At 43.8% G+C, this 12,580-nt stretch overlaps 1 protein-coding gene across 2 annotated transcripts; it reads right to left on the minus strand.

The window, feature by feature from the left end:
- Positions 1-1,632: 1,632 nt before the first annotated feature.
- Positions 1,633-12,534, minus strand: LOC144133278 (3'(2'),5'-bisphosphate nucleotidase 1). Of its 2 annotated transcripts, none has more exons than XM_077666227.1 (8): positions 12,374-12,534; positions 10,791-10,895; positions 10,207-10,314; positions 9,663-9,711; positions 8,985-9,091; positions 5,655-5,855; positions 4,845-4,962; positions 1,633-3,165 (listed from the first exon to the last, which is right to left on the minus strand). In XM_077666227.1, the coding sequence occupies exons 1-8, from the start codon at positions 12,506-12,508 to the stop codon at positions 3,008-3,010; spliced, it is 981 nt and encodes a 326-aa protein (XP_077522353.1). In that variant the 5' UTR covers positions 12,509-12,534; the 3' UTR covers positions 1,633-3,007. The 2 variants fall into 2 exon arrangements, with proteins under 2 accessions (XP_077522353.1, XP_077522354.1); XM_077666228.1 differs by having other exon boundaries at positions 9,000-9,091; positions 12,374-12,532.
- Positions 12,535-12,580: the final 46 nt, after the last annotated feature.

The following is a 12,580-nucleotide window of genomic DNA, read 5'->3' on the forward strand; positions in this document are numbered from 1 at the left end:
TGACTTGATTGCATTTTTGACACTGAAAGCCTGTCGGGCCAGTCGTTACACCTTATCAATCAACCTTCCACTGGACATTGTCTAGCTAGCTTGCTGTTCAGACCTATCCTGCCCTCTTTATGCCACGGTTCAGTGCCTGTGTAGTCATGTCACATCTCTATCTTTTGTGCTGTTTTATTCACTTCATGCGCGAACTAGTTTGCCTAAAACCCCCTATTGGATTTTTTTCTAAGCATTCGCTTGGAATAATGTGTGCACACTGCAGTCATCATATATATGGGAATCTAGGAGTCCACTGCACCTTCGAAGAACATAGTGAAGCTATGTTCAACTTCCAGATCGGAAGACAGGCCGCATCCTCCTCACTAAACTCTGACATCCCAACATAGAAGACCACAGTGATCAAACCACTAACACCGCACCAGAAATCAAACACACCTTCGTAGCTAGACCGCTGCCCAGGAATATGAACCCGGTCAAACAAGAGGGCTAGAGGAATGCCAGAGTCAAAACCCTGGACAAACACCTCGAAAGAAAAGTTTGTGATGTATATGTCGATGCATCGAGGTACAAGAGGTGACCGCAGAGAGGTGACCGCAGCCGCAGTCATTGACTCGCAATGCAAGCCCATGTACAGAACAACCATACCAACCAAATGCATCCAGACAGTGGAAGAGGTGGCAGCAGCCCTAGCAATCTCGGAAGCCAACAGAAGACAAAACAGCTACTGGATAGTCTCAGATTCACAAGCCGCCTGTCAAGCCTTCCAAAACAAGTGTTAGCCGCATAGCAAACAAGTTCCTGCCTGGCTGGTCGGAAAGAACAGGCCCAGATAGACAACGCACAATCGTTTTGTTCAACAGCGCTGGGGGAGAGGGCAACACTAGGGCAGACGCAGTCCGAGGTTTCACTAGCCATGGGGCAGGGACACCAGCAGAGCCCACCACAACGCCAGAAACATAAGGACAAATAACCCAGGCGTGTAGGGAGAGGAGTAGGAAATATGCAATTCCCACACGACAGCCTAAGCCGAGAGCAAGCCACTACACTTCAGCACCTCCAAACTAACACATATCCAATCAGAGCAGTATACGACAAGTTAAAACCCACACAATACAACAGCGAATGTGTCTGGTGTCTGGTGCAGAAACACCGCTACATTATAGTACCACACACCATGGGAACGCAGGGCTAGCCCCTTAATGCCTAAAATACATAGCCCTAGTCTTGAGCAGTGGGAGGACATCCTGGCTCACTCATAACCGCAGCGTCGCACCACTACTCCCCGACCAGTCCCTTCATAACCCGCTGCCATTAACCCCAATTCCTCTCAATAAAGTTTATCAACCAATCAATCCCATACTGATCACAATCCCATACATACCAGTTTACAATTTCACGATGCCCATTACCCCGTTTGAGACAGCACAAGTTACTGCGCACTCGGGGTCCTTCACCTTAAGGAGCAAACATATGCCACGTATGATCATTGGCCTTGATGAGGACAAAGTTTTCTTGTCAGAATTTCACCACTGGAATGGTGCACTGCTATCATTTTTGTTCACCTCTAATCATCATTGGCCTAAGCCTTCTTGCATCTTCTTGTATTTGTGGTCAACAGACAGAAAAAGCTTTAATGTCAAACACTATTTATTAAATGCACACCTCTTAAGGGTATACTGATCCACCGAAACCTGCTACACCCATAGAAAATAAATTGTATAGTTAAAAGAGGTAAATGCCACTTTCACAAATCAGAATGGCATACCAGCACAGCACTTTTCAGACAACTTCCAGTGAAAAAAAATGTTTTCACACGTTTTCACACATCCCAAAGGCATTGATGGGTACATACACAGAAATAAACAGCAGTACACATTCCACATACTTTGCGACAGTCTGTGAAAAATCTGGCAAAAAAAGCTAGGATTACAAGAGCCTAGCAATGACACTATATATTAATAGCCTCCCATTTTGCCCAGACAAAAGCTCACAACTGACATTTAACTCCGTTAGTACCTGTAATTACAACATTTAGAACAACAGCTCAAATCACTCGGACACAACAAACTCTAAATAAACTTCATAAACAGTTAAAAACAATGTCATTTTTAACAACACGCGATGTCATTTTGATGCTTCAAAGTGTAGACTCACGCTTGTTCCTCCACTTGCTGCTCACTGAATAAATGGCTGGAATATTTCATTTATTATTACAACAGTAGAAAAATTGCGTCCATTAATTGCGTGGAATGCACAACAAAAGCAGCCATGTTAACAACACAAAAAGTCACAGCTTCAACGATTACAACCAAAAACCATACAGGGTCTACAGAGCCTGCAAGCGAAGCTAGAAATAAAACTATAGTTCACAAACATAAGACAAAATAAGTCAGTCCTTGTCGCAAAGGGATTCGGTTTCATGTCCATGTCCATACATTTGTCATGGCGGTTGCCGAGAATCTTTCACAGATGCCTCACAAATACTGATGGCATGCCAACTATATTGTAGGTTACTACTCGTTTCTATCAAAATTAAGCTGTAGGCCATAATACAACGAAGCTATTCGTAATGATTTGCATATTATCCTCAACTCACCAATACCCGAAACTTTGTTTCGGGTTCTTTTAACGTGTTACAAAGTACGAGATGTCTGAATACCTCACTTCATCAGTGCTTTTGCTGCACTATCCCAGTTCCTTCCAGAATTGAGAACAAATGCTGAAATGCACTCTCTATTTGAGTGCTGGTAATAACAAAGGGTTGGACAGACATGCAGGTCAGTGCGTTTCAGGAATACTGCTTCCTTTCTGCCTTCTAACGAAGTGAAACGAGAAAGCCGCAGAGTAAAAACTACAGGTCTACAGAACCAGAAGAAAACAACTAACTAAAGCGCCGGTACGACATTCACAAACATGGCTGCCGCTGCCTCGACTGCGTTGGTAAGCAAACAGAACTGCTCATAAGGTGTCAGCCACCCTGGGCCCCATTGGAAGAGGTGTGTAGCTAGGATTGTGTTGGAGGTACGGGAAGAGTCTTGGCCACTTCAGGTGGAATGTGGTTCTTGAACCACTCATGCTGCTCCTTGAGACACGTGGCCAGAACGCCGCCACTGTTGACATGGTCCACATCCTTGTGGTACTGCAGCCGGTTGCCATGGATGTCTGCGAAGCAATGCATGGCTTAACAACAATAGCATGGAACAGCACAAAGTTGGAAGCATTTAAAGCAGCGCAAGCTGCTAAGCTCATTGGAGAAGAAGAGGATTCTGGTTAATTCAAACTGCTCAAACGTTTCCAAAGCATGGAATCACAAAGGTTCCAGTCTGCATGCTGTGATTAGTACATTTAATGCCTGCTGGCAGTGGCAATATAAACATGCCCACAACTCACCCCAACACTACAGGACAAGAGATACAGGGGCTCATCAGTCAACACCAACAAACAAAGTGTTTAGTGATATGTATTACCAGTGCCTACATTTAGTGTAGAACAGTGTGTACTCGAATAAGCCTTTGTCTGCTGCCTTAAAGTGCAAGCAGAATAGCAGTCAACCTATTCTGCGCTGCGAGTCAACCATCTGTGTGCTGCGATAACGCTCTGTGACACCACATCAGTTGAAAATGCGGTCCTGGAGCTTTCGAGCTCCAAGTCAACGAGCGGGTGCACTTTGTGCGTACGTGCGTTTTAGTCTGTCACGGGCGATGCGAGGCACGTGATGCGTGCACATCTGACCATATCGTATCGCAGTGCCAGCGCAGGAGTGATGGTGCCCTGCCTTTTCCGCACCAGTAAGGAAGCTTCGCGACAAGAATACGCGCTCCAGTCGACGTCTCCGCAGCTTTTCGCGAAGGTGTGTAGAAGCAACCTTGTCAGGGGTGCGCTTTCTTGCGCACAAGCATTTTATTATTTTTTTTTGCTTTGCTTGACAGTGTTCGTGGACACTCCATGAGTGCTGCTGTACAGGGTTGCCGTGGTTCGCGGTCGCTGCGAAAGTTCGTCTTAATCGAAAGACATCGAAAACAGTTTGTCTTGATATTTTTTGATTTTACATTGAGTCCTATGGGAAACCAACCAAATGGCCTCGCTTGTTCATCTTATCCGAGAATTCATCTTAACCAAGTTTGTCTTAACAGGAGTCTACTGTATTTAGTTCAAAGGATAAAAAACAGTAAATTTGCATGTACACATGCTACTGTTGCTTTTGTCGTCTTGAGCATGGACACAGACTCAGCCAGCAAGCAACGAGACCACAGCCACGGTATTTAGAAGGGCCTTGTTATGCCATAATAAACACAGTGTGTTACATAGTGGCATCCCCCCACATGCAAGCTAAGTCAAGCCAGTCTAACGATCACGACAAAGTCAACAGTGCTTCCACTGAATAAGCATTCTACTCGGCCAAAGGAACTAGTGAAATCAAGCAGCAATTTGAAGGGCATTTATTGTTCCGTTCACAATGCGTGCAGTGTGCAGAGGCACTGTCTGAGTGTATAATGATCAGCACAAGAACAGCAAGGTGGGCAATTTGGGGGTGGTTCATTCCGGTAGCTAACCGGTGCACAAACAATGAGGACAAAAGAACACACGCTGGATGACACAGTGCTGCTGTTGATACAACGCTGTGCCATGCAGTATGCGTTCCTTTGTCCTCTCCTTCTCTGCACTGGTTACCAGCAAGAGTGAAATAGTCACGTGGATGTACTAACTTGGCTGGTGCAACTTGGATTAGTGAACTTGGATGACTCGACATCAAACTGACCTCAACATGAGGTACCCTGTCTGGAATCTTTTTTTCTTTCTAAGCAGATATCTCCTTCCATAATACCAATGCTACCACTCACCCGTCAGGAGACCTCCGGTAGCATGCAAAATAGCTTCGGGGGCACACGTGTCCCACTTCTTGCAGCCCTTGCTTGGGAACACATAGGCGTGGGCCTTGCCTTCAATCAGAAGCAGCACCTGGGAAACGAGTTGGCAAAATCTCACCGAAATGTTTGGCACCACTGGTCCAGCTGCACTTAGAATACACATTTCGACGAAAGAAGCAGTGAGCCAAAGAAGCCTCACTTATCCACCACTATGAGGGATGCCGTAGTGAAGGTCTCCGGAAATTTCGACCACCCGGGGTACTTTAACGTGCACTGACATCGCACAGCACAATGGACTCTAGAATTTCGCCTCCATCGAAATCCGACTGCCGCGGCCGGGATCGAACCCGCGTCTTTCGGGTCAGCAGCTGAGCGCCATAATCACCGAGCCATTGCGGCGGCTAGGGCATTTTTGCATTTTGCCTCCATGGAAATGCGGTGCTGGGATTTGATCCTGCGACCTTTGGGATTACCAGCAACCGAGCAAAAGCCACTGAGCCACAACAGTGGGTCTCTCATTTTAAACTAGATGGTTGCTAACACTGACCACAGAAGCACAGGGAACCATAGTGAAGACCTTACCTTGGCCTGCAGATTCATCTAACCCTCAAGCAACCTGTGTCAGTTCAGTGTCACCTCTAGGTGGTGCAGTAAAACATCAATAATTCAATATTAGTTCATGTGAAATTGTGGATCTGCCTGCTACAGCTCACACAGTGAGAGAGAAAAAAAAAGCCACCATAAACTTGGACAGCATGCAAAGAGAGGACTGCTTCCAGTCACCTTATGGCCTGCGCCTCCGACGCGCAGCACTTCGTCGGGCTTCATGGACTCAATGCAGCTGTTGATGATGGGACTTGAGTGGGACCGTGTCGTGGTGATGATCTTCTTGTCACTCGGGGGCGGTATGCGCGAGATGCCAAATGCACCAACTCCGACGATGCCCCACATTGTCCGGCCTTGCTTGTACACATCCTTCTCCACCTTGAAAGATGGAACACAAGAAAAAAAATAATAGAATAGGTGAGAAAAAAAGGAAGGCATTCACACGTTTATGTCCAACATGCTGCCAGCATTCACTTAGAACATGCCTTTTATTACAAAAGCAAGATTTCGGCCATTCTATGCTGTAAGGAATGAAACAAACCAAAAATGTGCTCAAGCGGCAGAACAAAACGAGCAATTCGTACAAAAGAGAAGATATATGTACTGAAATCCACTTCACCATTCATCCGTGTGATCAACTGACACAATTAGTTTCAATGTACACATTCATTCTTAATACACACCAAGTGGCTTGCACCTTAACTGTGCAAGGCATGCAATGAAAAGGTGCCTGAAATCACCAGACGCCTGCCTCTTGCATTTGGGTCAGATCGCACAAAAATGCAAAAGGCACAGGATGCCACTTCCCAACTATGAAGTGACAATTTGGTGATGTAGAAGTGTGCTCTTCTATCACATGGCCACAACAGTAACAGTTTTTGTTGGCCTCACTCTATAAGAGGCTTGGAAGAGCATGTCCACCAATTTTAATTCAATTCATTGTGAAATTTTAACCAAGCCAAGATGAATAAAATGCACAAGATTTTGATTCTGTATGTTTAATGCCTACAGAGATTTTAGCTGCGAGCTGTGATTACCTCTCTACCAATGAATACTCTCACTTGTGCCAAAACCAAAGGTTTCACCTCCTGAGAGCACATAGTGAAACTTCCAACATGCAACCAGTGCACTGTCCGATAGAAAGTTAGTAATTAGAGTAAAAAAAAATGAGGTAAACAACACACTTCTTTATTATGTTTTCGGAAATGTAAGCATATGATCCGCTGTCAGACAGACACTGACAATCAGACAAGCTTATAAGGATAATTAGTTCACCTCAGTGGCATATATGTAGAGAGTGGCATGTCCATACCAAACATTTGTCACTAGTGGAGACAGGCATGAATGCTGCTTTTTTTCTATACCTTGTTTGCAGTCAAATTTTTCATGGGGGGATGGCAAATGGTTGTCAACTTTACATAATAATCACACATATTTACATCACTTGCCAATGAAAAATTTTCTGCTCTCAACAACATAACATCAAAGCAAACTGCCATACACTGCAAAGACACCAACCTGGCCCTAATTTCTTGTTTAACAAAGGTGTACATCTTCAATAGAGCTGCAGTTTTTTTGTTCTAAATCTACAATCATGGATGAAACGTTTCAGAATGCGGTCGGGTAAAAAATTAAGTTGTCACAATGTTTCACTTAGAAGATAGAGCATGCATGTCCACTCATGTTACCAGGCTTTTAAGTGAGATGGTTTGCCTAGTAGCACAGAAATATATACATATTTTTTTCTGCCAAACCCACATCCCATGAAATTTTGTCTATGACATCATATAGCCTGATGAATCCACTTGTAGCGAAGTACCTAAATCTAATGCTAACAAACAAGATTTTGGGCATAACCCATAACTGAACGCCATTTCTGTGTAAAGCTTTAGGGTCCAAACTTGATGGTAGTTTAGCCACAAGAATGATTACATACCTGTTTCCACTGACAATGCACTCGTTCTCACACTTAAGGTGCATTAGAAATGTTACACTCTTAGCACATGGCAAGAAGCCAGTTACTTATGCTTATAAAGCTGCATTTCATAAAAACACTTGTACCAAGCAAGCAACATGTTATACCACAGCAAGAAATTAGCCATCACCACAATATGCTCTAAATACAGTGTTACAGTTATTCAGTGAGGTGTTGCTGTGTTACTAAGTGCTTGTGTTACAACCACATCTTAGCAGGGAGCAGTTCAACATACACTAGCAAGTTTTATTTAAGCAGTTCAGCATGCAAGCATTAAAACAAACAAGAAAAAAAGTCGAGGCATGGCAAGCAGCCAGCAAGCAGTACGAATATGCGACTAAAGCTGATGACGGCTCCCGCCGTCATTCCAAGGGGTGTCATAGATAAGTTAGGCAAACAGAGGCGCTTAGACTGAGGCCTTATTTTAATAATGAAGATCAAGCACGATGCTTAAAAATTGTTTTAAAATTTCAGTTAGAAGCTGACATGACACGATTTGGTGTATTACTAGTTTGTAATAATCATTTTGTGTGAAATGCAGAAGAAGCAAGTTGATCAAGTAAAAACATTACTACAGTGACCAGCTGCAGACAAGACAGTAGAACAACAAAAACATCAAAACAAAAAAGTTTTGGTCCACTTGTCCATGTTCTCATGTGCACTTTGTGCATTCGTAGGACTAACATCCTTTTTTAGATGTACTGACAAAAATTTAGTTTTCCTTATTTTTTTAATTTTTGCTTGTGATTACATAGGTGCATGAGCCTCTGGCATGTTTGGACATGGTTAAAGTGTACCGAAAAGCTCTAAAAAGTAAGGCATACCTCTGTTGTCGGCCCTCTTCTGCTAAACATTAGTTGCCTGAACAAACGCCTAAAATCAAGATCTGTACCAGGCCATGTTTATCACAAATATGTTTTGCAAGGCATCTAAATTCACTGGAAAATAAAGGTGTGCAGATATACCTTCAAAATTTTGCTTCAAAATTTTCCAGAATTTGAGATATTATGTATTGGTCATGCACTTTACTTGCCCCAAGCAATGTAGTTTTTCCACTTCAATCCAACATCATGGATTTCAGCAAAAAAAAAATTATTCTAACAAAGCCATTGATGCTTAGGAGAAGTGAGACAAGTGGTCCCAAATCTCATAGCATGCTGCCTTTCGTTAAGGCCTGCGATCCACGTTATTAAGTTCAGAATCAACACTTTGTGCCTAATATGCTCTAATTCTAACCCTTAAATTTAGCTTACTAATACTGAAGCTCAGTCACTGAAGGCAAAGCACAGTGCAAGCAAAGAAAGAAGAGAAAGAAATGCAGAGAGACCCTTGCGTCGGCTTCCTGTTCCCTTGAACCCAGCGACGACTGGCGCATGTGCAGGTGGGCAGGAAGGAAAAAAAGAAAACGACGACAGGAAAGCGATGTCAGACAGGAAAACGGGACAGGACAGCTGTGCACAGCGACAGTGGACAAGAGTACAGTGCGACCAAAAGGAAGGAGGGTAGGTGGTATGTGGGGAGCGGGGTCTTGCCTGTATCCTCCTCACCTGGTAGTTGTAGTACGGCTGATGAATGACCCCTCCTACTGCCTTACCCTGAACAGCAATGCCGACGAGAATGGTCACGTGGTCGAGGAAACCTGCACACACAGCAACGGTACCTGTGGCAAGAGCTATTGCACTACACGTTTCACGATGCTTCTTACGCAATGCTGGGGTTGGATAAAGGACCTTTTTCAGACTTTTAAGGCTGACAAGTGACACGCACTGGCAGAGCCCATCAACACACTGTTGTTGGTACAGAAGACAAATGCATGAGGATATGGAGCAAGACAGGCGCAAACTTTTTACGAAAGCACCATGAAATCTTGCAAATTTAAACTTGTTGTTTATTCAAACTGAACTTTGGTGCCATCAGCATCAAGTATATTAAGACATGCCTCTGGATTTGAACAAATTTTCGGTCCCCTTAGATGTAGAGTCAGCTGTACCATATTCTTAAAGAGAGCAGTCAGTGGGCTTGTGAAACTGTGGCAGAGACAGTTACAACTGGTGCAGCTGTAGTGGAGGCTTGCATAGTAAAGACTCAACTTGTCTGAAGGCTGCGACACGCAAGGATGGAGCTACAGAAACTTTATACAAATACAGCAGTGGTGCCGCAATAACATCACATATTACATAACCTGAAAGTTAACGCTGGCAGCAACTCACCCTGTGTGTATTCCTTGGTTCCGTCCAGTGGGTCAACCCAAACCACGAGCTGGAAAGCAAAGTATCTTCAGTGATAATGCCTCATTACACATATGCAGGTTATCATACCCCAGTTTCTAACTATTGAGCCTTATTTTCTATTAAAGCATCATGTTTGCAAAGGCAATTCTGCCTGGCTATATTACATCATGCTTGATTATATGACACACTAAAATAAACATGCCAACACCTTTCTTTCCTCTTTCTGATAAAACTGTTCCCGGATAAAAGGCTATTTCTCAAACTTAAGACTTAAAAGCACAGCACCCACATAGTTACACACAAGTGTAAACAAGCACGTAGCAGGCTTACACTAATCAAATTTGCATGCTTTAACATCTTCAACGCAAATATTTAATACATTCCCAGAGAAAATAAAACAATTAGATAGTTGTACTTTTAATAACCATCTCCCCATTTCTCAGCATGCATAAATACAAAGTTAACGAGGATTCTGGATACACACTGCTGCTCTGCCTTTTAAAACAGGAACGAAGCCACTCACATCTTCCTCCTTGACGTTCTTGAGTTCATCTGGCAGTGTAGTTGACAGGACATCCTTATCGAGGTCGGTGATGATCCAGTCGTCGCTAATTTTCTTTTCTTCTAGTGTCTGCAAAGGGGGAACAAAATATGTCAGGGTGATTAACCAGCCACAACAGTGTATGGAACACACCAGAAGCCTACACTGGAGTAGGCACAGTGATGCAAAGTGTTGTTTTCAAGTAAGCATACATTCACATCTGCATTGTCTGCTTATTCAGATAGAAGTAGATGACAGCACAACTGCAAGACATGACATAAAAGATTCATTCCACAACAAGCCCTGCACTAATTTTAGTTGCACCTTAGTTACAGCCTCAGTGTGCATTGTGGATTTTGTAACACTACAATTTTCAGTGAGACGGATTGAAATCTGTCACATAATGCTAAGCCTCACTTCTCCAATGCATAAAACATGAGTCTTGCTATCTGCGTCAAGCTCAGAAGGTTAAGGAAAAGGTAAAAGAGCACCTTATGTGCCCCATAATAAGCTATAGAGTGACAATTTAAAGTAGCTGAGAGACAATAATCAACCAAACACTTCACCTCCTCTCCGATAATGGTCAGCTTAGGAAATTGCCGGGATAGTGAAGTGACAATGCAGCGCTGGACAGACCGGTCGGCTTCAGTCTGCAGGTCGTTGATACCTTCCTAAATGTGGCAAAAACAAGGAAAAAGATTGAGAATCACCTCCTCATTTCTGCTGGTTTCATTTGGTGTGGTGAAAATATGATCGTTATAGCGACATATTGCTGGACTTTTTCTTTCTTTCTAGTTCAGTAAAATAAAAAACTTTCAGATACAAAGCAGTCTAAACTTCACACTAAAATGAAAGTTTCCTATCAGCTTTTAGTTAGCACTCAGATTGAGGTGCTTTGCTATGCACTGATTCCTTGACAGTCCGTTACGATAAATGTATTACACTGTTGAATTACGCATTTTGCATTCAATACAAATCGTTTGTTGAGACAAAATTGCAAACACTAGCTTGTAATCGTTAAGCTTGTCTACTGGAGCAAACAGCCAACCTCTAAGCACATTCAGCTAGGTATCCACTGCCACTGTCCTAATCTGTCTACATTTCATGGTTACTAAAGAAATGAAAGAAATTAGTTCAGATTTGTTCTGTATAACATACAAGGAACCAGTGTACATGTTGGATTAGTGCTCAAAGAAAATGTTTCCTGTTTATGGACGTGCCTCACTGTTTATTTCCACTAACTTTAGCCTTGTGAGACCATCAATCAAGCATCGCAGGTAACGTCAGTCACAGCTTGAAAGCGCATTCCTTGCCCAGTCTGAGGTCCAATAAAGAAGACAGTTCCTCTGCGTTCCAGCTATGAAATGCCGAAACACAGTGGCGCGTTTAGGGCGGCAGTAACATTGATAACGACTAAACAATCTGGGAGAAAGACGGCTGCAATAAAGCATCTGATGTTGCATCTGATAACCTTGAAAGTTCAGGGTGCACAAGGAGAGAAAACGTCACGCAACGTCTCGCACTGAAGTGCCCTGTAGGCCAGACCACAGCGACGGCATAAGAGTAATGATGTTAATTCAAAACGATGCGTAAAAAAAAAAAAGGTTGCTTCGCTCCGCACTGCGGCACGCCAAACCAACGGCACTTCCACAATTGTTGGCGGAAAGGGATGAAAGAAAGCTAATGGGCGGATGACGGAATCCAACTCTCAAGGTAGTCTTGGAACACTCGCCAAACGTTCGGACAGCCTTGGGGGAAACGGCGACAGTCGGCTCGGACGGAGGGAGGGAGGGAGAGCGCGTAACGATGCGAGCACCGATGCAAGGAAAGAGCAAGCTAAGAGAAAAAAAAAAAAAAGACGGCTTGTTCCGCTAATCGGACAGCTGTGGAGGACACGACAGCGAACTAGCGCGGACTGTGGCAGCGCTTATGACTCATGATCACGCAACAGCGGAAAAGATTCCTCTAAAAGAATCAAGTTCTTCTTCTCAATTAAATCAACACAACGTGGCATATATGCTTGATAACCGCATCGATCAGAAGTGCCGTCTGTGCGGCTCGAGAAACTACAGATTAGAAAGTAGGCGCCAAATGCACGGCGGTGAGCAGGCACAGCAAACAGAGCAGCGGAGAGCGAAAAGCTTCCAACCTTTTCGACGATTCCGAGGTTGCCGCTGTTCATGATGTCCTTGATTATTTTTCCGGCGCCATTGACAATTTTAACCGTGTTTGAGATCACCCTCAGGACAAGGGGGCCGGTCCCAGCTGCACCACACGAAGCCATGTTTGTTTATGACCTCAAGTGCTGTCAGCTAGCACAGGAGCTCGGCTGTCACCTTTCCCATTCATGCCTCAA

The sequence above is a fragment of the Amblyomma americanum genome, chromosome 5, assembly GCF_052857255.1.
Source record: "Amblyomma americanum isolate KBUSLIRL-KWMA chromosome 5, ASM5285725v1, whole genome shotgun sequence".
Classification (NCBI taxonomy): Eukaryota; Metazoa; Arthropoda; class Arachnida; order Ixodida; family Ixodidae; genus Amblyomma; species Amblyomma americanum.

Bases quoted from the DNA above. Each gene is read 5' to 3' on its own strand.
- LOC144133278 (XM_077666227.1), bottom strand. From the start codon at position 12,508: ATGGCTTCGTGTGGTGCAGCTGGGACCGGCCCCCTTGTCCTGAGGGTG. The intron at 5,856-8,984 runs GCAAGACCCCGC...CCATCTTTCAAG, and splicing joins ACCAGGTGAGGAGGATACAG to GTGGAGAAGGATGTGTACAA. The intron at 4,963-5,654 runs GTGACTGGAAGC...CTCGTTTCCCAG, and splicing joins TCGGAGGCGCAGGCCATAAG to GTGCTGCTTCTGATTGAAGG.